The following is a 22,369-nucleotide window of genomic DNA, read 5'->3' on the forward strand; positions in this document are numbered from 1 at the left end:
CAGGTGCATTTATTTATATGGATGCAATAACAGAAATGGTAAATCACTGAGTAGGGTACTGAGCAACAGGCAACTACAAAATAAATAAGTAAAATTCCCTTCAGGTACTTCTGCATTGCCTTTAAATATGACAAGCAACTAACTCTCATACCTCTTCCATGCGTTCAATCAACCGATCCAGCTCGCCAATTCTCTGGTCTTTCTCCTGTATAGTTGTTTCTGTAATCTGCATCTTCTTATTTGACTCCTCAATAGCCTTCAGAAGCCGATTGGTTTCCTCCTTCATGTAAGAACATTTATAGTCACAACAACATACAGTACATTAATGAGAAATAAAACTATTCTTAGGCCGTAGAACCAGGACAGCAGTTCATAAGCAAAGCGCAAAGCTTTTCACTACACTTGCCTAGAAATCTGGAAGCGTTGTGATCCTAAATGCATATAGAACAAAACATCTGAGGCATTCTGAAGCACAGAGGTATTGTGAAGTATCATTATGAAAGTGTGAGAAAAACACTTAACCATTTCTTAGATATCTGTTCTCCCTTCTGAGTATGCAATGAAGTAACAGCATGAGAATCTATGCTATCCCAACTGACAGCTTTTACCCTATTCAGCTGTGTACTTTCCTCACACATAAAACAATAGGAATAGAAACAGTCTAGGGAATCTACCTTCATTCTAAGTCATCTGTCTTTAGCAGGTGGAAGAACATGACAAACTATTCAAAAAAAGGTTTTCATTGTGGGTGGACTGAGACAAGGAGACAGGAAGAGTTACTGTCTAACTCGTGCCCAGTGATATTTTCCCTCCCTCCCCTTTTTAAAATATCACTAAAATTGGACAAAAGTATTTTTTTGTCTTTTTGAAAGAGGATCGGAAGTAAAAAAAAAAAAAAAAAAAAAAAAGCCAAAACACGTGATTTCAAATTTTGAAGCCTACATTATCATTACTGCTACTGTGTTTGAACACACTTTTTTCTCAGCCCTACAAACCCAATAGCTTCAAAAACTTGGTAATGGTGGCTCGACTAGTCACAAAGAAGGAAGCGTATGCACACTCTGGACTATTAGGTGACTGAGAAATGACACTCAAGCAGAGCAGCACTTTTACAGACCAAATATACATACTAGGAGGATTTCCTTCTCAGCTTTATGTTTCTGCTCCTCTTCTCTCATTTTTTCCTCATATTGACTATACAGTTTTCTCGTCATCTCTCTCATGACTTCAGCATTGGCTTCTTGTGATGATTCTACCTACAACAGGGCAAAGGATGAAAGTCACTGTTGACCCATCAGTCAAAAGAGCACAGATGTCTGCAGGAGAAATGAAATTCGCATGACATGAAACTAACACCTTGAATTTCAGCTCCATCTTGCTATAAATTTGACATAATTGAAGCAGATTTTCATTTGTGTCAAGATCATTTACAACACTCTGCCAATGCAGAACTCATTCAAATTTGTTGAAGTTTCCATTTCATCAAGTTTCATGGTGCCTGAATTTAACCAGTCATTGCTTCTCCAGGATCAGGTCATGACTCTTTACTGAGCCCTTCCATAACAGTTTCCAAGTCATTTGGTTTGTTTTCCCATGGAAAAGTTACAGTCTCCTGTCATTTTATGGAAGTGTAGATTAGAGAGAATAGATTTAGCTCCTATTTCTAGATGACCAAGAACTCTTAAAGCAGTGATTACCTTAAGCTGAACCTAAGTATGTGCTGTTAATGAGAAGACACAGCTGCACTCTCACTCCTCTCTTGCTTTTTCATGTACTGCTCTTTGTGCAAACACAAGAAATGGCATGAACATGGAGAAAAGTTAGAGAACAAGCCAGGCTGAAATTTAATAGACCCAGGGGTTGGAGAGGGTTAATTTTTAACCATAGGACGAGCAACTCTACTACTGCAACACGGAAGAGGGCAAGAATGGCAATTCAGAGACAGGATTTCCTCCTTAGGGTGGTACAAAACACTGAAACACACCCTCAGTGATTAAACACTAGATAGGACATTCACAGCTTAAACTCATTTACTATGTAAACTGCAATAAAAGCAAAGTAGAACAGATCATCCAGGACTTAGTTCTCTTACTAGAGACGCTATACATCAGAGAAGGTTATACTAAAATGCTGGGGGAGGTACAGCAGGGAGAAGAGAATACACTGTCATCTGGGAGAAGAATGAAGTGATCCCTGCTGATCACACAACCACAAAATACCTGGTTCTGATTACAAGGGCTTGTTTGTGTGGGGTTTTTGTGTTTTGTTTTTTTCTTCTTCACTTCAAGGACTGAAGGGTTTATTAAACCCTTGTGTTTATCTTGCATGGTAGGAACAAGTGTCCTACTGCCCTGTAGGATGACAACAGCATATTTCATCCCTTGCAAAGGGACTAAGCTCTGAAGGGTTCCACTTGTACTGCAGTTTTCCCCCTGGGCACCTCACCCAGACAGATACAGAGACAGAGGTAGTAATCTGTACTTTTTGAGAGGGTCTACTTTTATAGCCTGAAAAGTTTCATTATGAAAGGAAACTAGAAAATGAATTGTAAGTTGAAATAAACTGATGTTAGTGATTTCTCTTTTAACCATTCATCATTAAGAATAAATGCAGGTCACTAGAGAGCCAAAAAGAAACATCTTCTCTGAATAAATTAGACATGAGTAAACCAGAGGGAAAAAGGTTTACAGAAGAGGTGCTTTTCTTTCATTTAAAGGAGATTAAAGGAACGCTTTTGGCAGGCAAGGAGATGAGGGAAGAAAATGGTCAAGCTTTCTGCCATATAAAACTATACTTTGCATTTATTCCTCTGTATTTCTCTGAAAGAAATAGCTTAATTGTTTTCCCAAAAAACTTGCTGTTACAGTACGTATCAGCTGACTGTTTGGTCATAAAATTTAGGAGATTACCTATTAAAAATTAGACAATACCATATAAAGAAGCTCAACATCAAGACATTTTTATGGCACTGTGCAAAGTTATAAAATCCCTTTACTAACATCAGTGGACATTAATTACTACCTAACAGTTTGAACTTCCACCTGCCAGCATGCCTGGATAGTAATCCCATGTTATGAGGAGACTGACTGTTGCCAGCTGAGATTCTTTGCTATCAAAACAGAATCAGTTCACAGGAATACAATAGCTCTAGGGAATGAGAAAGGCATGATGGATGAATAATCCTTTACAAATAGAGCCAAGGAATTCGTTTAATATACTCCTAATGCTCTTACTGTGCAATATTTTCAAGGGAGTTTATACACTGCACCTTTAATTTCAGTAACTGATTTTCAATTTGTGCTGTTTCCAGTTGTTTTTGCTTCTCTCTCAGCTTTTCCATAGATTGCTCATGTGTGTGTTTTAAATTCCTTATTTGTTCCCTTATATCAGTGTTCTCCAAAGTAACATCCACCAGAGTTTTCTGAAACAAAGAGGCAAAACACATATTAAGATTCACAAATAAATCAGTGAGCTAACACAGTCAAGAGAGTATGGAACAGAAAAAAAAAAAAAAACACATTTAAGGGAATCCCGATTTGTCAATGTAGTGTGAACAATTTTGCAAGTTTTAACATTTAAAATTCTAGTTTTTGTTGTATTTGGCTTGCTAGAAGGTGTTTCCATGAGGAACATACTCATTGAAATCAAGTCCTGGAACTCTACAAAAAGAGGAAGGAATATGGATGGATACATTTCAGTACAAATGCTACTCCCAGTAATCTTCCTTTCTTCTGTCCAAAGGCCATACATATAAAACACATTAAAGTGAGAAAAACCATGACATACAAGAAAACAGGAATATTAAGCTGTTAGGTTTAGATAAATGGGAATTTAGAAACCTTTAAAACAGAAAATACATTCCCACCTTCTCCCTCCCCCAAAATTTCACGGGTATGTAAAACCTCACAGGTGTTTAGCATCCACACATGCCACTTCGATTTCTATTAAATAGTAAAGGTAGGAAAGCCAGGAGGTGTTCTCTTTTGCACAACACAGAACAAATCATATTTTCACCTTAAGATATTTTGTAGAGACATGACTAGTGGCATTAGTCTGCAGCAGATCAGTATGTCTTGATTGTAATATTTAATATTTGTTACAAAACAGTTGCTGTATTTTTTCCTTAGTTTCACAAATTAGCTGCCTCAGATATCCAAGACAATACTTTATGGGTTTGTTCAGTGTTAGAAACTATTTTTGTTATTCATGTTTAACATACGCTTTTAAATCCATGTCAGAAAAGGAAGTTGTCAGCTGTGAAACAGCTGTTAAAATGTACCTGCAAGTCTATTGATGCTGATGTCAAGGAGCTGTTCATTTCACTAAAGCTATCTAAGGCTGCAGCCTGCACTCGCACATGATTCTCTAAGGATTCCTGATGAGCATTTGTCACCTGAGCAGGAAAAAAAAAGAAGTTTTATATAGAATAATGATCAAGTTTACCTATTCTATCAAAGGGACCTACAGAATAGATAGATCCCGTGGCTAATTTTCACAGTACTAGGATGCTTAAAATATATAGGCCCCAAACCACATCCTTGTACCTCAAAAGCAAACAAGCAAAATATATATAATTCAAATATGCTAACAGAAATAAAGTGAAAGTGTCTATGTCTGCCGCTGAACTGTAATCAGCGCAAAATCTACTCTTTTCTGAAAGGACAAGAGGACATTTGACAGATGTCTATTCAGAAAGCTTATATACACAGAGTGGGTGGGCTGCTGGTGAAAATCAGAAGAATGCAAGAAATGAAGAAATCTAGAAAAGTTTGTGTGAATGGTAGAATAGCCTTAATTAAGAAGGAAGTGACTGAGTACGTAAAGAAGCAACATCAAGAGGACCAAAGGATGAAGCAATACGAAGCAGGCAGGAGAAGTCAGCAGAGAGCTATGTTGTACAAAAATCTGTCTTCTTTTGTTGTGCACACACATACACGCACATGTATGCTTAAAAACTTGAGGGAATAAAAGCCTAAAATGACACCATTTAAGAGGCGACAGAAACCCAAGCTGTGTAAATGATCAGGAGCCATTCAGTAATAAAGAAGAAAATCGTTACTAATGGAAGCCAGCCCAACTTGGATTATGCGATGGACCAGACAGACGTATTTCTTGTTACAGCGTAAGAGCACCAGTGATCAATATGAAGATCAATTAGTGTTTAGCAACAAAGTTATATATAGATTAGGTCAGCCCAGGAAGCAGAAGCCATGTAGTTACTGTTAATCCTATGCAAATGTGTGCTCAGTTAAAAACAAATGAAAAAAGAAATGCTTTGGATAAATTAAAAATTCTTGTGAGAAGAAACTTACTGCCCAAGGTAGAGTATTTGAAGTACAAACTTCAAACTAACTTAATGAACAAAAAGCAGTCCTGGAAATTGATGGGAAATAAAAGCATAGTGATTCAAAGCTGAAGCTAAGAGTATAGAAAGGATTTTTAACAGGATCCTCAAACAGCATGGAAGGTGGCAGTCATGTAGAAAACAAACAAACAAACAGAAACAAATTTTAAAAAGCATATGTTATTAGATTGAAGAACACCTGTGCTTTTTTCAGGCACTCTCAATTATTAAGAAAGTGTGTGTGTGTGAGGGGGGATGTCTCAGTGTGCCATTCATTTCAGAAGGAATCTTTCATAAAATGTTTATTTGCTTCAGAATTAGAGATTCTGTCAGAGGTGGTCAGAAACTATTAAAAGAGATTCTCAGACTCAAGCAGGATCTCAACTGGTCAAGTGAAAGACCTGGAGTGTAGGATATCATCATTGCTATTCAGTAAGGATCAGCCACAAAGAAGACAAAGCTGGATCTGCGCCAGCGTTTGCCCACATGGTACTGGATGGGGGCTGCGTATTGTCAATATCATGAAGACTATTTAATTCATTTCACAAAAATTCAGTTATTTCCTCCCTCCTCTCAAGTTGGGGTGATTTTTTTTATTTTATTTTTTTCTTTTTATACTACTTGACACAGAATTTTGTTCTGTGTTCCAATCTTTATGTATAAATACAGCACACAGGGAACTGACAGTCTCCAAATGAGAAGGTAAGAAAGGCACAAGTCAGAGTCCCAGATCCTTGAAGTTAGAATATATTTGATTACCAAAGCTTCCTCTGAACCAAAGCTGTGAATAACAATACTGAATATGAAATCCACAGCCAGGTGTCAGTGATTTTTTGGACCAAAGGACTCAGCAGATTAAGACGAATGGTATTTTTACAGACTGCAGCAGCTCTTACTGAAAAAGCACAAAGAGAGTTCATCAAATGACCACCAAAATGTTCCATTAAGAACCACAAGGTAAGTCATTTTAGGACTGTCTTGCACTAAAGAATACTGCTACTTCTTTTATTATCATATTTAAACATTACAGTCAGTAAAACAGAGCAGTCTGTTGAAACTACAACTTTAAGCTGCACAGGTTACTCCTAATTATATAATCAATATTTTTTCATTTCACCTGGCAGCTTACTGCTACAAAAATGTCCAATAACTCCCAGATTGTCTAGAATGAACATGCACCCAGACAATGCTATCAAGATTATCTTTCATTTCCAATAACCAGGCAACTAATTCCATACACAAAAGCATCCCTGTCCTACTTTACCTTCCTGGAGGGAAAAGGTAAATAGACCGTACAGGGACAGTTATTGTCATATGCTTTCCCTGCAAGTGAATGCATACTTACTTTCAGTTCATTCGTAAGCTGCTGTATTTTTCGTTTCATTTCATCATACTCCCCATACATTTTCTTTCTTACTTTTTCCAGAGTTGCTCTCACCTGGTGTTAGAAAAATCACATGCCTTTATCAATCAGACTTATTGATGACACTGTTTATACCGGGACACAGTATTCTTTTTCTGTATTCTTTATCATTACTTTTAGTATTGTCCATCATTAATCAAACTTTTTGTCAACAGCAGTTTACTCTTAAGACAAGAACTTAAGTCTTAAGTGCTGTCCGCATAGGGATGATCTAAACAAAAATCTGAGTAATTGTAAAATTCTCTGTACACTTAAACACCAGTAAATTAATAATTTAAATAACAAATTTCAATTAAATTATCCAGAACACTAACCTATTTTGTTTACTAATAGAATTAAAATTAACTTGAGCATACGTTTTCTTTCTAAGAAAAGCATCCACATGTGGATTTAATATACGTTCATTCTATTAAAGTGTTTAATTAAGTTTTCACTGAGTGTCCTTTGAAAATAAACCCTTTAGCTTCACTGAATTTGGGCTTTTAGGCTCATCTTTAGCTAAACAATGTATTAGCATAAATTTACCAATGTAATTTCAAATCTGAAGAATAGAGTACCCAATCTGATTCTATTTAATAACTGTGGATGTAAATTATACCTTGCCTTTCTAAAAAAAAAAAAAAAAGAAAAGAAAAGAAAAAGAAAGGAAAAAAAGAAAAAAAAAAAGTATGTCAGAAGCCAGCTTGGGTTTGCATGCCATTGAGAAACATGCAAAGAACCAATTTTCTCAAGAGCACACATTGTAAACACTCATTCAATGTTTGCCTATAGTCTATCTTCCAGCTACGTAGTTCAAATTCTTTTTCTTCCCCTCCCCTCAGCTGAACACAGACCGGTTGCAGATAATCTAGGGCAGTCAGCTTACCTTGCAGCTGCATAACTGAAGCGGGGCTTGGGAAGGAACAAGGGGAAAGTATTAAAAGGGGGAAGTTTCTGGGAGCTCTGCAGTATATCCAGTCCCAAAAAGGACACTGGCCACCACACCTACACAAGGAGTGGGCACAAGCCTAACCCAGACTGCATGTTTCCTTTAGGATGAGAAACACAGAAGGAAGCTGACTCCTGCACTTCTGAAGGAAGCACTCCTCACCCTGTCTCTACTCACACACATGCACCTGCCCACACACACACTTGCAAGGTGCAAGTTTGAGTTCAGTACAGGAAAGAAAAACATCAGCAGTTCAGAATCTGGCCTTCCATTTCTGGGCTAAGTCAGCATATATGTGGCACAAGCTGAGGGCTCTGCTTTTAAAAATGAAACTTATCTGGCAGGGCAAAGTTCACAACTAGCATGTCACAGCCTACACCTCTTCACAGCTCTTACCCATTTTTTCTAAAAGAATTGGTACCCGGAACCCAGTGCAAGACATGCTGTCAGTCTGGCCTGACGTTTCCTACTGTGCCACAAGCCAACAGAGAAGAGCAGGGAGATGGTCCCAGTTCAAGCAACCTGAATCAGGTACCAGAAGCAGTGCAGCCTAAGAGCTGCATTGTGCTGTGTGCCAATTCATCCATTCCCTGATAGCACTGCAGATAAACTACACAGGAAGGAAAACAGCAGCAGAATCATCTCGCATTCCTTGCCTGCACAGAAGTAGCAACAAACCCTATATGGTGAGTGCAGGTACTGGAGAGTGTTAAACACAGGGAGCTTGAAATCTGTGAGTAGTAAAGGAGAAAAACTAGTCCTGATAGCTGGAGACCAGGCAGATGCTAAGAGCACACATAATTACAGTCTCTTAGACAGCTGGCTTGACTCAGTGTTCCTGCCTTTTATATCAACACAGTTCTCCTGCACTTGAATCATTGTAAGATTATAACCATTGACCAATAGCTTCCTAGGTGGCAAAGGAGGATAGAAAGAGGTCAAATTATTCACTCTGGTCTAATTAGCAGGTTATTGCCAAAGCCTGAGAGACAAGGACTGACAGGCAAAGAGATGGTGAGTCTCAAGCACAAAAATGAGCAGCATCAGAAATTCATTTTTTTCTTTCAGAAGAGTTTCTGCCAATTACGCTAAATGAGCATGCACAAAGAAAGTAGTACAAAGTCATCTTATTAGGCCGACTATTTTAAGGCTGCCCCAAAACATACCCAAGTGATTTTACTGTATCACCTAATTTAGGAGCCTTTTCAAAACTGTGATGGAGGAGGGGGAAGCAGAAGATAAGAGAGAGTTCATCCTTTCAGGTGTCTGCTTACAAAGTTTATCCTGTATAGCATTTGAAATTACGAAGGCTTCAAGACAGGAACCTCAAGATCTGTTAGGCAGCTTGCTTGTGCAGCTGTATCCCCCCCCCTCAGTCACCAAGCATTATGGAGTATCATCTGGCACAGAGGCTGTGAGCTTCAGCCACGTAGCTTCTAGGTACTTAAGTTTTTTTCAAGTCAAGCAACAGCAAGGCAAACCATTAGATTCAGAGTGGGTTCTCTATTCAAATTTGGCGTTATTTGGTGTGACATCAGTCATCCCACGTACATTCACAGCTCTACAGAAATATATGGAAGGGATATCTGACAAATTCTGAAGGTGAAAGCATAACTCACTTCTTTAATGTAATTCATCTCCTCTTTCAGCTGATCTGCTGACCAGCCATAAACCACCATTTCTCTCTTATGGTTGTTGTCAGTCCGGTGCACAACGCCATACACCATTCCATGAGAGAGCTTCCCTGGAGACATGCCATTTGGTACGTGGTAGAGATCCTTAAAAACAAATCATAATTTATTTTTCAAGCAAGTTCTAGAATAATTTAAAAATTAAATACAGTAACATAGGACAAGCAACTATAGTGAAAGCACAGCTGTACTTAAGAACACTAGATTTCAAATGTTTAGGGGCCAAATTGTCAACCTTTGTATTTTGGGATGATCATCGATCAGTTTATAATCAGTATAGATGTCTATTTTTCACTAGCTTTAATGGAAATGGTGTATGTACAGTCAAGAGCAACAGATGGGATTATTGTAAGGGGAGGGACATGTGAGAGAGAAAGTTCTTCTGGATTATATGACATTTTTCTGCATTCTTCCAGAGGACTGTTGGCTCTTACAGTTTCCTTTTAAATTCTTGCAAACACAAAAATTCCTCCCTCCTTCCCCCTGCAAAGTCCATGCTGCGCAAAACATCAAAATTCACAAGTTTAATCTAAATATTTAGACAGTTCTCAGAAGAAAATGAACCTGAAACTTCAAAGCTCTTAAAGAGAGTTCAGAGAATACCATTTTATCTTGTAGATAAACAATCTATAATTTTAGTTTGCATTTTAGGCTAAACACCTCCAAAACAGTCAAACATCCATTTCAGTCTGTAATTATCTTATAGAATGTGTAGAACTGATGTTATAAGAGCCAAAGAGATACTAGGAAACAGCGTTCATGTGAGTGTTTCAGTGTTACGAACTATTATAGGAGGACAGAACTTCAAGCACAGGTCTTGATAGGTAAGTAAAGTGGGAGTTTTAAAGCTGATATTTTAGAGATCTGCAGAAATTTGTAGAAACGTATTTGTAATAAACTTACGTCTCATTTTAAGGTGCACTTTGCAAAAGACTCCACTTAATCATCTCATCAATATGCCTCATAAGAAAAATATTCATGCAAACAGTAGGAATCATTTCCCTCAATATATAAATATCTGCAAGGTCAGATGTAGCCACCCACACTGACTACTTGCCAGGCCTCTCTTCTGATAAACCCAGAGAAATGTACTTCTGCAGCAATTATCTGAAGTGAATCAGACTCCAGAAGTACTAATTTATATTCTTGATTACAAAGAATTTAAACAACTAGCTCAGACAGATGTCCACGTTATGGCTTTTAAAATGAGAAAAAAAATGTGATCCTATCTAACTTTGAATATCTGCAAACTGAGAACCTAAAAGGAACAATTATTTGTGAACATAAGGGTAAAAAGATACAGTCTTGAAAAAAAAAACAAAAAACAGCTGTTACTCCATATTTTTGTGCATTGTCTTTCTTTTAAAAGCCAGTGATAGGGACAAATCAAACGGAGGAAATTTCACTGAACTTCCTTTCACACACTGAATTTACCAGGACATGGATAGATATGAGAATATTTACATTTGCTTTTGAATATATCTGAGTTTGTTTTGTCATTCAGTAATGACATGGTATGGAAACCCACAGACTTTTGAGACTCTTTAGTAAATTAGTTGTCTAAACAGCATCTAAATACTTCCCTTGATACCAAACAGAGGCAGAAAGAGATGAAACTTACTATTTCATATCCATATGCAACTGTATCCCAGCAAGTCTCCAGTTCTTACTATGACAGGGTGAAGGTAGTATCTGTAGTCTAATGCAATAGCTCTTTCTGGTTTTAGCAGCCAAACTAACACAACTACAGTGACAACTTAAGAATAAATGTTTCTTTGGATAGAGTGAAAATGAACAGGATAATCTATTTGTATTAAAAGTAATGCGTAAAAATGGAAATCTGTTGTACATAATACAGAATAAAATAAAGTTGTGTTCCTCCTGCATGGCATTGGCTGATTTCCTCAACATTGAAATGCCTTTACTGTATCATTACTGGCTTAATCATTTTGCTGAAGCTCTGCGCACCCAGGGCTGAGAGGTGAGCAATCCTGGAGCAGACACCTGATAAAGACAGTTACAGGCAAAGAACAAAGCTAGAAGTAACTGTTTAGAAACACCTAAAACCACTTAAAAGAAAAATACTGGTCGACTAGCCCTACCTATAACAGATATTATTATGCATGTTGAAAACACTATATGCAAGGCTTCATATCCTGATAACCAACAGTTACACAATTATGGTTTGTTTTTCCCTTCTCTTTACATGCATACACACAAAAATCCTACACCTGATTGTCTGAGAATAAATACAGGAACTAGATGGGGATATGACTCAAAACTTCTGTATCTGTTTACTTCCAGGGTTGTACAGTTTCTTTGGTAGTTTCATTTCAGCTCCTCCCCTGCATCTGGATGAAGGGATTAAATACAAGTTTCCATCTTCCAGATAACAAGATGAATAATCACTTTGATTGTTTAGAGGTTAATAAGGCCTCAGACATTGAATTCATAAATCCATAACCTTTACCCACTCTAATTCATATTTTATGAGGTGAACAGCTGAATACTCACAACTACTAAGATTCTTTGTGCCTCTGAAACATAAGCAGAATTGTTTAAAGTTCTGTTTGTGGAATTCTGTATGAAGATTATGATCAAGTTCCTTATTTTTAGAACATTACAAACACATTTCTAAGGAATGCTTGAAAAGACTTGTCTCTCTATTTTCTCTAGCAAAGGCAGAGAGACTCAGACCACTAGGTTTGCAGCAAGAGAATCAATCACCCATGACACTTAAATATTTCACAGATGAACAGATTTAAATTTACATCATAATAGGCACATAATGAGCATCATAAGTATGCACAAAGCCAGACTGGTCACACTTCTCCAGCAATGATGATACATTTGTCTCACATCTATATTTACACAAGCCTCCCAAGATTTCTTTGTCACTTCTCTTTCAGAAGATTAAAAGAATCTCCATCATCTGTTGAGAGTTCCAGTTCTGCCATGTGCTACTTACAATATAGGATCTTGCTTTTACTTCTCATTGTTTTCCTCTGTCTCCCATATATATCCACTCTCATAATTCAATTTTCTGACAAGATTCTCACCCTCTCTCCACTCTGAGGCATCTCAGTGATGATAACAGAATAAGTACACACTGTAAAATTAACCACAAGAGCAGGTGAAGCTGGAAGGTTTCTTTAAATTAGTTAACCATTGTGTTTAAGGTCAAAATATCAGCCAAATCTATATCTTTTTTTTTTTACTTCCCAGCTGCCACTTGCTAGCACTGGAACAACACCTTTCCCAAGTGCAATTTGTCACCACAAAATTTTCTTGAAACCCCTTCTCTGAAAAGGCTGACTAATCTCAAGAAGCTCATGAATATTTCTTTGTGGCTATAGTCAGTTACATGACAACTCAAGTTAACTACAACAACACATCATGTTGATGTACACGAAGGCAGCTTCCAGGAACATGCTTCATCTAAGATGTAGCAACAGTCGTTGCAGTTGGTGTGATCACACACAACATACCCTAAAGAAAAGCAGACTATTTACTTAATCAATAAATATTTAACACACAAGCCAACACCCCAAGGTTGCAAAAGTCTTAATAATTGCCATGCATCCTGTTTATGTCTGTCCAAATAAGTAGCACAAGCAACATCTGAAGCCAGTATAAAAACAAACTCATTTTTAAACATGATTCGTGAGCTGCTTTTCATACTGCCCGTGGTTTTATCAGCATTATGTAAATAACACTAAGGAATGACTTACCTCTGAATCCATTTCCATCAATTTTTTAAACAAAAGTCAAATAAACACGTTTCATGCTTTGTCAAAAGGTTGGTAGTAAAAGCGGTATCTTATTTTGAGGAAAAGGAGCATCTGATATAATGATTAGCACAATTTCAGAATTACTACACATATGGCCTTGAAATTTTGCTGAATTGTGATCTTCTGTTTACCAGCACTATCTAACAGCTCTTCTTTTAATCTACAACCAAATCAGTTATGTGAGGCTTTATCTTTTTCTCAGTTGCCACATTTCAGAGAATTCTGAAATAGCCAGTTGTCTTTTATGCTCAGTATTTATATAAAAAACAAAAAGATTCACATTGTTACTTAGATTGCATATTTCCTGTCCAGTAGAATGGCAAATTTATAATATTGAGGTCACCAAGCAAAGTTATCTGGTCTTTCAAAAGGCAGCTATATTTCTTCATATTCCCCTATAGTCTATGAAACTCACATTATATTTAGGGATGTTTCGTATATAAATAGTATTAAAATGTGGAAAATATAGTAAGACATAGACACGAGTGCTCTTAAACTCATGACACTAAATAAGAAATATCACTTAACACATTCCTACTTGTAAGCTCTTTGAAATATTGTAGAAATTAGGTGCCACATCTAATCAAATAAAACTCTTTCCGTAATGCCATTGTTTATACACTAAGAAAGTAAGATAAGAAAAATACTTTAGTTAGCAGAAGTCAGTGGAATTATTTCTGGGGTCTTCATTCTAGTGCTGGTTTTAATAATGAGTTGCTTAAATAGTACATAAAAAAAAAAAAGGAATTAGTGCTGGAGAGGCTAAGAAACAGTAACATCAGCCACCTGTAGCAGGTGAACCACATTTGTTATGTCACAACTCCTGCTATGCTGGTGGGAGTGGGCTGGCAGCCATAGATCAGCAGAGAAAATAGGCACTGTCCTAGGCTGAAAGTACACAACAGCCTCATATTCATTGCACTCCTTGCATTCCTTGATCCAGGCCTGACACGAGTTTCTCCTGATTCTCTGCACCACATACTGGAGAAAATTCCCCTTCTGGCTTCTTTACAGCCTCCATTTTTGCTGGGGGGAAAATGTTTACTCTGCTTTTGTATTTCTGCTCAGGAAGCAAAAAGGATTTCAACTCTAGGATGTGATTAATTAAAAAATACAAATTATAGAGTTAGAGGATATACAAAGCCAAAGTATCAGTTAAAGGTTAAGACTAAATGCTGTTTAAACTCTACTGAAAGCTACAGAAGCAGCGAAGTAAGACAAATGTATAAAGCGTTATCTCATTTTCATTCTCTTGTTCACTTGCTGAAAGGAAAAAAAAAATCTCTCTGTATGTATCTCAACATTCTGCCCTCAAATATCTAGCTGCAGCTTCCAATGACACTTCCAAATTTAGCCACGACAGTGAAGAAAGGGACTGGGGACTGACTGATGGATAAAAACAAGCTCAAGCCCAAACAGAGACAATACTATTGTTCAGTAGCATTTTATGATGAAGGACAAGGCAGGCTTCAGAACACACAGATACTGCATCTGTCCAGCACAATAACCCTTTGTACTTCATGGTGAAGTAAACAGCCTTGTACTCCTTTCCTCTATTGCCTATCACTAACAGGAGCAATGGAACAAAATTATGATAGTTTCAGACACTCTCAGCCTGAAGTGCTAACAATTCAGATATTTAGCTTTTTGCCAATAAAAAGTAAATCAGCCAACCAACTTGTACTTGTGACTTCAGTTCTCACACGTTTCTTTCAAGGCATCACAGACTAAACAGGAATACAGACACACAGCACAAGCTCTCTCTTCAGTTTTTGAAATCACCATCTAACTGGGTACCACCTTTTACAAAAGACAGGCAGAGGCCATCCTCCTGCCCTTAATGCCTGCAGTAATTTTGTTGCAACAAAACTGCCCAGCTCTACCACTTTGTTCTATTCTTTACTCTGGCTAATTTTTATTTCACATCAGAATGGTAATAAATTAATCAATCTAGAAACATAATGCACTGATACAGATTTAATGAAATGCAGTATATATTTTCTGCTAAACTTGGACTGCAACAAAAAAAGCTAAGTTAACACCTACTGACAAAACCAATAAAAAATCAGTTCTGAACTGGCAGTAAGGTGCTAGCAAGGTTCAGTACTAGCAAGAGCTTCTGTACAGCTGATTTGGAAACTGCTACACCTTCTAATAGTATTCAGTTCCAGAGAATACGGAAAATTAAGAAATAACCAGCAAGCCATTGCAATGTCACATTAGGGCAGCTCAAAATCACCTCCTTCTAAAGAAAGATTAGAAAGAGAAGATTACAACTAAATGTCACGCCACGGTGTATTTATAGTTTTCTGGCATTCCCTTTGACACAGCAAGGTCTGTGCCCCCCTCCCTCACCACTTGTCTGCCCAAAGAGGAGAGAGCCCAGCAGCCAAGCTCAGATCACCCGATCTGCTGGAGCGCTTCAGCAAAACACGGCACAAACAAACCCTCTGGTTACCCTCGCAGCTTATTTGTGCAAGTTAACAGCTGTATTTCTTAAATATCAAAAATATTTTTCCAAATGCTTTTTCTTTGCACCCAACATTAAAGACAGCACAGAACTCTTAACTTCCAAGTCCTGCTGTTGCATTTGATCCTTGGTGAAGCTGAGTGTTCTGACATTAAATTGCAAAGTGTAAGGCAGAAAGCTGAGCACTTCTCTATTTTCTCTTTATTAGCATTATCTCCAAAAGGGAGATATAGTTCCTATAGGACTGTGGGAGATCTATCTAACATTTGTAAAATTTCTTATTCTCAATGCGATGTAAGAACTTTCGTTAACACTGAGTGAGCTGAATATGGGTGGATCAGCAGAGATATCTGATCACTGCTCTCAGAAGAATTATTTGTTGAGGGTTTTTTTGTTGTTTTTGTTTTGGTTTGGTTTTTTGAAGCTTACAGTAAGATAAAACTATCGGAGTATGACTAGTCAAGAATCCTGCGTGCACTATAAGTTACTGTGTAACTAATTCAAATATACGAAGCAATATATTACATAGACAATAAAAATCTACAGGTAATAAATTCCTGTCTTGTTTTAGAGGCATCAAGAGAACAGTTCATGTTCAGTGGGTTTTTTTTTTGTAGCTGCTTCATCTTCAGTGTATTTTTTTTGAATTACACAAAAAATGTAAAACACAAGTAAATGATACAATTACTCTGTGTTGTTTTTTTTTTTTAATTGCCAAGACACTGAATAATTAAGAGCCCATCCAGTTCTGAAGATTTTATATACACTTTCTAAAAGTGTACAAAATAGGTCTCATTAAATACATGGTCTGGCAGAGAAAAAAAAAGTCACATCAGGAAGTGACCAAGAAGCCCTAATCACGGACACTTCTTTCTCATTATTACACTACTCAGCACAGTAAAATGAGTAAGCCATGAGTCAGTATCTGTCCTCCTCAAAAACAAACTTAAATTACTCTCAGGGCAACGGGCCCATAAGTTTAAGCTAGACTGGATACAAACGGACAGAATTCTAAATGGTGGGTGAAAATACCTTGATTGCAGCAACTAAACACTTTCTGTACACAATGAATTATTACAGTCTATTGGTGGCCCCAAAATCAGCTGACACAGAAAAACATCCAGGTCTCAGGCAGTCCAGCTCATGCACACAGGAAAGCCTCATTTCTCACACAATGTTAAGCTTATAAGAAATGTAAAATTCCCCTCTTCAGGTGAGGATCAAGACTTTGCTTAACGCAAGACAGTGCTTCTTATAGCAGTGCAGTGTAAAAATAATAAATAATCAAGTTTTAAAAATACTTTAGTCACACATCACTGTCAATTTCTGTGCTGTTTATCTACTGCTATCCTTCTATTTTGTATATAGCTTTGCTGATCCCAACACCAGAGCTCGGGCTCAAAGTTCACAGCTGACTTGCTCAGCATCCACATGTTCTTCAGTCTTCCAAGACGATCCAGTACCCAAAACAACTAAAACCAGATTTCATGAATGTCACTATTTAATCCTTGTTTGTACAGCATTTAACTGCGATGGCTAAAACTTACATGTTTCTTTCTTTCAGGTTCTTTTGTTCCCTGTTCAGGCTGTGAGACTTCATCAGGTGGTACTGTTAAACGCAGTCTGCAAACATTCATCTGGAAGAAAAACAAAAGTTTGCTTTTCAATTTAAGCTTTACAAAAATTAATTTTAATAACTTGCTTTGCAAAATGAACTGTGCTAATATGCAAGTTTTCATTTATTATTTTCTATTTTCTTCCAATCAGCTGAAAAAAAAGTAAGCTATCTGTAAAAGGCTAGAGGGTTTTTTTAGCTGGCAAGAAATAATTCAAAGGTACTCCGTAATTACATACCTGAAATAGCAAAAAAAAAACCAAACACATTTCAATTAACAACATGTTCTTATGTACTCATAAATGACATTGAGAGTTCAGATATCAGAACAATGAAAGTAATTTCCTAGCTTCTCAGCTTTGTTTGCAGATTTGGCATACTTTTAATCTTCAAAAGGGATTATTTAGAAACATAAAGGATATTCTAGATTGAATGTCCTTTTTTGTTCAGTATTTGATCCAAAAGTATCTAAGTACAGAAATTCCACTAAATTCAAACAGAAATATTACTGAAATGTTATACACAAAAATATTTTTAAAGCATCATATCTCATATGAGAAACTTGGTTACAAACATTAGTCTTAGCTGTATACACGAGACATTCTTGTGAAAAACAATCCTAAGTCCTAAGCAGAGCAAATGATGAAATGAGAATTTCTTTTGACTAAATTCAAAGCTTCACAACATCTTCCTGTGAAATCTCAGCTGTTGACGAAAATGACTCTAAGCTGTTCTTCAAAATGTCTAAAGCACCTCTTTCATGGTTACTGTGGGCCATCACCAGTGTTGTATAGTCCAGTGCCTTATCTGATCTAGATGTCTTTAGTTTCTCCTAACTCCTTACATCCAGCCATGCAGAATCATAGAATGGCTTAGACTTTAAGGTCCCTTCCAACCCAACTCCAACCTCCTTGTTGTGGGCAGAGTTGCCACCCACTAGATCATCAGGCTGCCCAGGGCCCCATCCAACCTGGCCTTGAATGCCGCTATGGATGGGGCATCCACAACTTCTGTTCCACTGCCTCACCACTCTCTGAGTAAGGAATTCATTCCTGACATCTAACCTAAATTTCCCCTCTTTTATTTTAAAACCATTTCCCTTTATCCTATCACTATCTGGCCATGTAAAAATTTGGTCCTCCTCCTGTTTGTATGCTCCCTTCAAGCACTGAAAGCTCACAACGAGGTCTCCCCCGAGCCTTCTCTTCTCCAAGCTAAACAAGCCCAACTCCCCCCACCTTTCTTCACTGGCAGGCGCTCCAGCCCTCTGATCACCTTGGTGGCCCTCCCACTCCAACAGCTCCACATCTTTCTCATACTGGGTGCCTCAGGCCTGGATGCACTACTCCAGATGGGGCCTCAAAAAGACAGAGCAGAGAGGGACAGTCACCTCCCTCTCCCTGCTGGCCAGTCCTCTTTTGATGCAGCACAGGATGCAGTTCACCCTCCAGGCTGCAAGTGCACACTGCTGGCTCATGTCCAGCTCTTCTTCCACCAGGACCCCCAAGTCCTTCTCCACAGGGCTTCTCTCAATAAGTTCTTCTCCCTGTCTGTACACCTAGCTGGGATTGCCCTGACCCAAGTGCAGCATCTTGCACTTGGCTTTGTTGAATCTCACTACGTTCACATGGACCCAGCTTTCAAGCCTGTCCAGGTCCCTCTGGATGGCATCCCTTCCTTCTATTGTGTCAACTGCACCACTTGGTGTCATCCACAAGCTTGCTGAGGGTGCACTGGATCCCATTGTCTATGTTGTTGATGAAGACGCTGAAGAGCGCCAGTCCCAAGACAGACCTCTGGGGGACACCACTCATGTCCAGCCTTCACCTGGCCATAGAGCCATTGACCACAACTCTCTGGCTGCGACCATCCAACCAACTCTTTATCTACTGAACAGTCCAGCTTTCAAATTCATATTTCTCATTTAGAGATAAGGATATGGTGTGAAATCTTGTCAAAGGCTTTGAATGTGTACTTGCTCTCTGACATACAGCTTTCCATTGCTCTTGCCTAAGATCACAGTTCATGTCTTGATCATTATAGCATTTCCTTTGCTTCAAAAACAACAATCATGTTCTGCTCACAGGCATTCAGAGCATAGCAGCAAAGTACTTCTCATAGATGCCAAATCTCTGTAACAGAGATTCTAATTCTCCCTGCTTCCAAACAGTTGACCCTTTTCAACTTTTAATACAAGAAGAATTCATTTTTTTTTCTTCCCAAGCAAAAGTGATTAGAAGAACTATCTGCAAATATCTGCATCAACTCCAGGCTTTCTTTAAATCCCATCAAGATGATCAGTCAACACTGGTACATCAGCTACATTCAAAAACGCTACTTTCTGCTGGCTTCCATCTTCTTTTAGGTATTTTAGGTCTGCAAGGCCTTCTATCAATAACAAAAATGTCCTTAAATAATGTTTCTATAAAATGTGTGATCCACATTTGTATTATAAAAAGGAGGGAAAAAAGTCCATAACAAGATCAAGCTGAAATACAGCCTACTCTTTGGACATATCTGTGGAAGCTACTTTTTGTGAAATGAGCTCTTCACTGTTATTTCATCATTCAGCCATATGCTATCAACTCAAGAACAAGAAGCCACAGAGAAAGTGATAGAAGAAAGAAAACTCAGCACAAAATTGGGTTATACTTTAATATTTCCTAGATAATTCTGAAACAATGAAACAGGTTTGAAAATGATGAGTCCTTGCACATTGGCTTTAGACACTGAGTGCTATCTGTGTTCTTTTGTGAACACCAGACTCTTCTCTTATGCTGCAGAAACTGTCAGTCCTTCCTGCTTACAAGTTATCAAGATACATTATTAATAAATTCCTCAGTGTTACAGATCACTGATTCATAAAGTAATTAATACTATGCTTTATCACCTACTTAATTTCCATTTCCCCCTGCTCTTTCTTCTCATTGGCTTAGCAACGCTCTTTCCTCTAAAACAAGTGTGTTTACAACAAAAAGGGAAAGAGATACTGGCATCCATCCAGGTAGTCAAACAAAGAAAGACCAGACCTGTAAATAGGAAATAGAACTGAGTTTGTGCTGTGCTATGCAGGAAGTGACAGATGAGGCCAACTTTTTCTTACAGGGGTTTCAAACAAAAGAAAATTGAGTTAAAAGGAATGAAAAGATTCTTTGGAGATAACATGATAAACACCAAAGAAATAGAAACGCATAGTGAGTGGCAACTCAATGTCAGATGAAATGGAGTTGTGTAAGATTTTCTGAAGCTGGCAAATGGTTTGCCTGTCAGTCAGCATAGGACTAATTATAGCCAACACATTTATAGGTTCATGGTGCAGTGATTGTAAATAAATAATTATCCCTGAGTGTGTACACCAGTTAGTGAATCATGACTGCCTGTCACATTACAACAATGCATGTGTTACAAGGTTACTATGAAGAAAATCACAGAAACCCAGAAGGAAGGCAGGCAAGTTGTAACAACTAGCACAGAAATCCAAATCAGTAACAGTAATTTGTTGAGACTAAGAACACCGTACAAAAGGTTGCTAACATTTAAATTATTTTTCTTGCCTTTCAATTATTTATTCTTTTTACAATGTCTTCTCTACTGCCACCCTAAATCACGCTTTTATTCCTTTTCCACTCCCTTGTTTCCAAGTCAGCTCCTAACTACTGAGACACCTCAAATCACGACCATATTTTGAGCAGTATTTCTGACAAAAAATGAAGATGTAATGCTTCACTTTGCAGCCTGCTGCACATAAACGCCATTCAGAGGGTGGCATGAGCAGTCATCTGACAATTCCAGCCTTGAAGTCACGCCCAGGCAGGCTTGTATCACAGTGGCAAAGTACCACCCAGTTTTGAATTCCTTGCTGGGACAACCTTACACACGCTGTACTCTTACCATTGTTTATAACAATAGCACTTCCGTCGCATCCCTGGGGAAACAGCAGAAAATGTATAATGTGGCTATTCACTCCTATTCTTCCTGGACCATAGATGATGCATGCTACCTACGGACAGAACTACACACCGGTATGTTGAAATTGACGAACACTGTAGAGATTAGAAGGGATAAACAATAGGCACCACTTTCCCTTTAACTTTCAGAAGCAATTATCGATGCTGTGTCTCTACTGTTTTTGGTATGTAGTGCTTCCTAAAGAAACAGCTCTCCCTACCATTTGTCAGCAAGCTTACTTGACCAAATGAATGAGTCGGCCCACACAGAAATCACAGCCAGCCCTCTTCCAACAGCACAACATGGCTGTAGTGATGCCTTAAAATGGAAATGAATTCATAACAGGAAGAGTCTCGACTCTCTGCCAAACAGTGGCAGAATAATGTGCAACTGAGAATGAAGCAGTAATTTCCAGAAACAATTGGGTTTTGTAGGGAGAAACCCAGGAGGAGAATGAAGGAGAATTCCTCAAGCAGGGTAAAGAGTGAAATTCAGTTTCCTTCGGTTAGTGACTGACAGTTAAGAAGAAGTGAAGAAAAACAGAGGGACAGACATGGCTTCCACCATACTTTTATGTAACCAAATATGTGACTTTATGAGTATAACTTTTAAAAAGAAATAGGTGTGCAGGTATCAAGTTTCCTAGACTATCAGATTTTAGTTTGGTTTGCGGCATCTATAGCTTTGGCAAGCCAACAATACAAGTAACCTTCATTGTGCCAACATTTCATGCTCGCTCCTGGCTTTTGACACCAGCAACCCGCAAGCAGTATTTCCAGAGCTCATCTGGCATCATTTGTAGAATGACTATGCTGACAGGAAAACAAAGGCTGATAGGTTCACCCGCCCCAACACCAGACAGAAAAGTTTGCCGACTGCAATGGAAATTGACAGGTGAAGACAAGCTCTTATACCAAATTTCTAAGAGGCTAGAGAGACAGCATAACTGAGAGCTACTGCAATACAGTAGTTAAGAAAAAAGCCAATCCAGGTTAGTTAAAAATGTTGAGAATTCATGGCCCAGATCCACAATCCACATTCATGTTTACCATCCTACTCAAATCACTAGGGTGCAACTTGAGACAAAAACAGATGACAGATTCAGTTTGAGTAATGTTCCTCAGACTTTTTACCCTCCTTTCTAAAAACAAGAAACATC

The 22,369-nt window shown here is 38.0% G+C and overlaps 1 protein-coding gene across 7 annotated transcripts in view; it reads right to left on the minus strand.

The window, feature by feature from the left end:
- LOC110403539 (myocardial zonula adherens protein-like) overlaps positions 1–22,369 on the minus strand; it is a 76,104-nt gene that overhangs the window by 30,961 nt on the left and 22,774 nt on the right. For all 7 annotated transcript variants that reach the window (XM_021406854.1, XM_021406851.1, XM_021406848.1 and 4 more), the window contains 7 exons: positions 17,195–17,284; positions 9,315–9,473; positions 6,690–6,782; positions 4,280–4,393; positions 3,269–3,421; positions 1,131–1,256; positions 152–280 (listed from right to left, as the gene is read on the minus strand). In XM_021406854.1, the coding sequence (XP_021262529.1) occupies positions 152–280; positions 1,131–1,256; positions 3,269–3,421; positions 4,280–4,393; positions 6,690–6,782; positions 9,315–9,473; positions 17,195–17,284 (864 nt within the window). The remainder of the gene's footprint in view (positions 1–151; positions 281–1,130; positions 1,257–3,268; positions 3,422–4,279; positions 4,394–6,689; positions 6,783–9,314; positions 9,474–17,194; positions 17,285–22,369) is intronic.

Source organism: Numida meleagris, chromosome 9, assembly GCF_002078875.1.
Source record: "Numida meleagris isolate 19003 breed g44 Domestic line chromosome 9, NumMel1.0, whole genome shotgun sequence".
Classification (NCBI taxonomy): Eukaryota; Metazoa; Chordata; class Aves; order Galliformes; family Numididae; genus Numida; species Numida meleagris.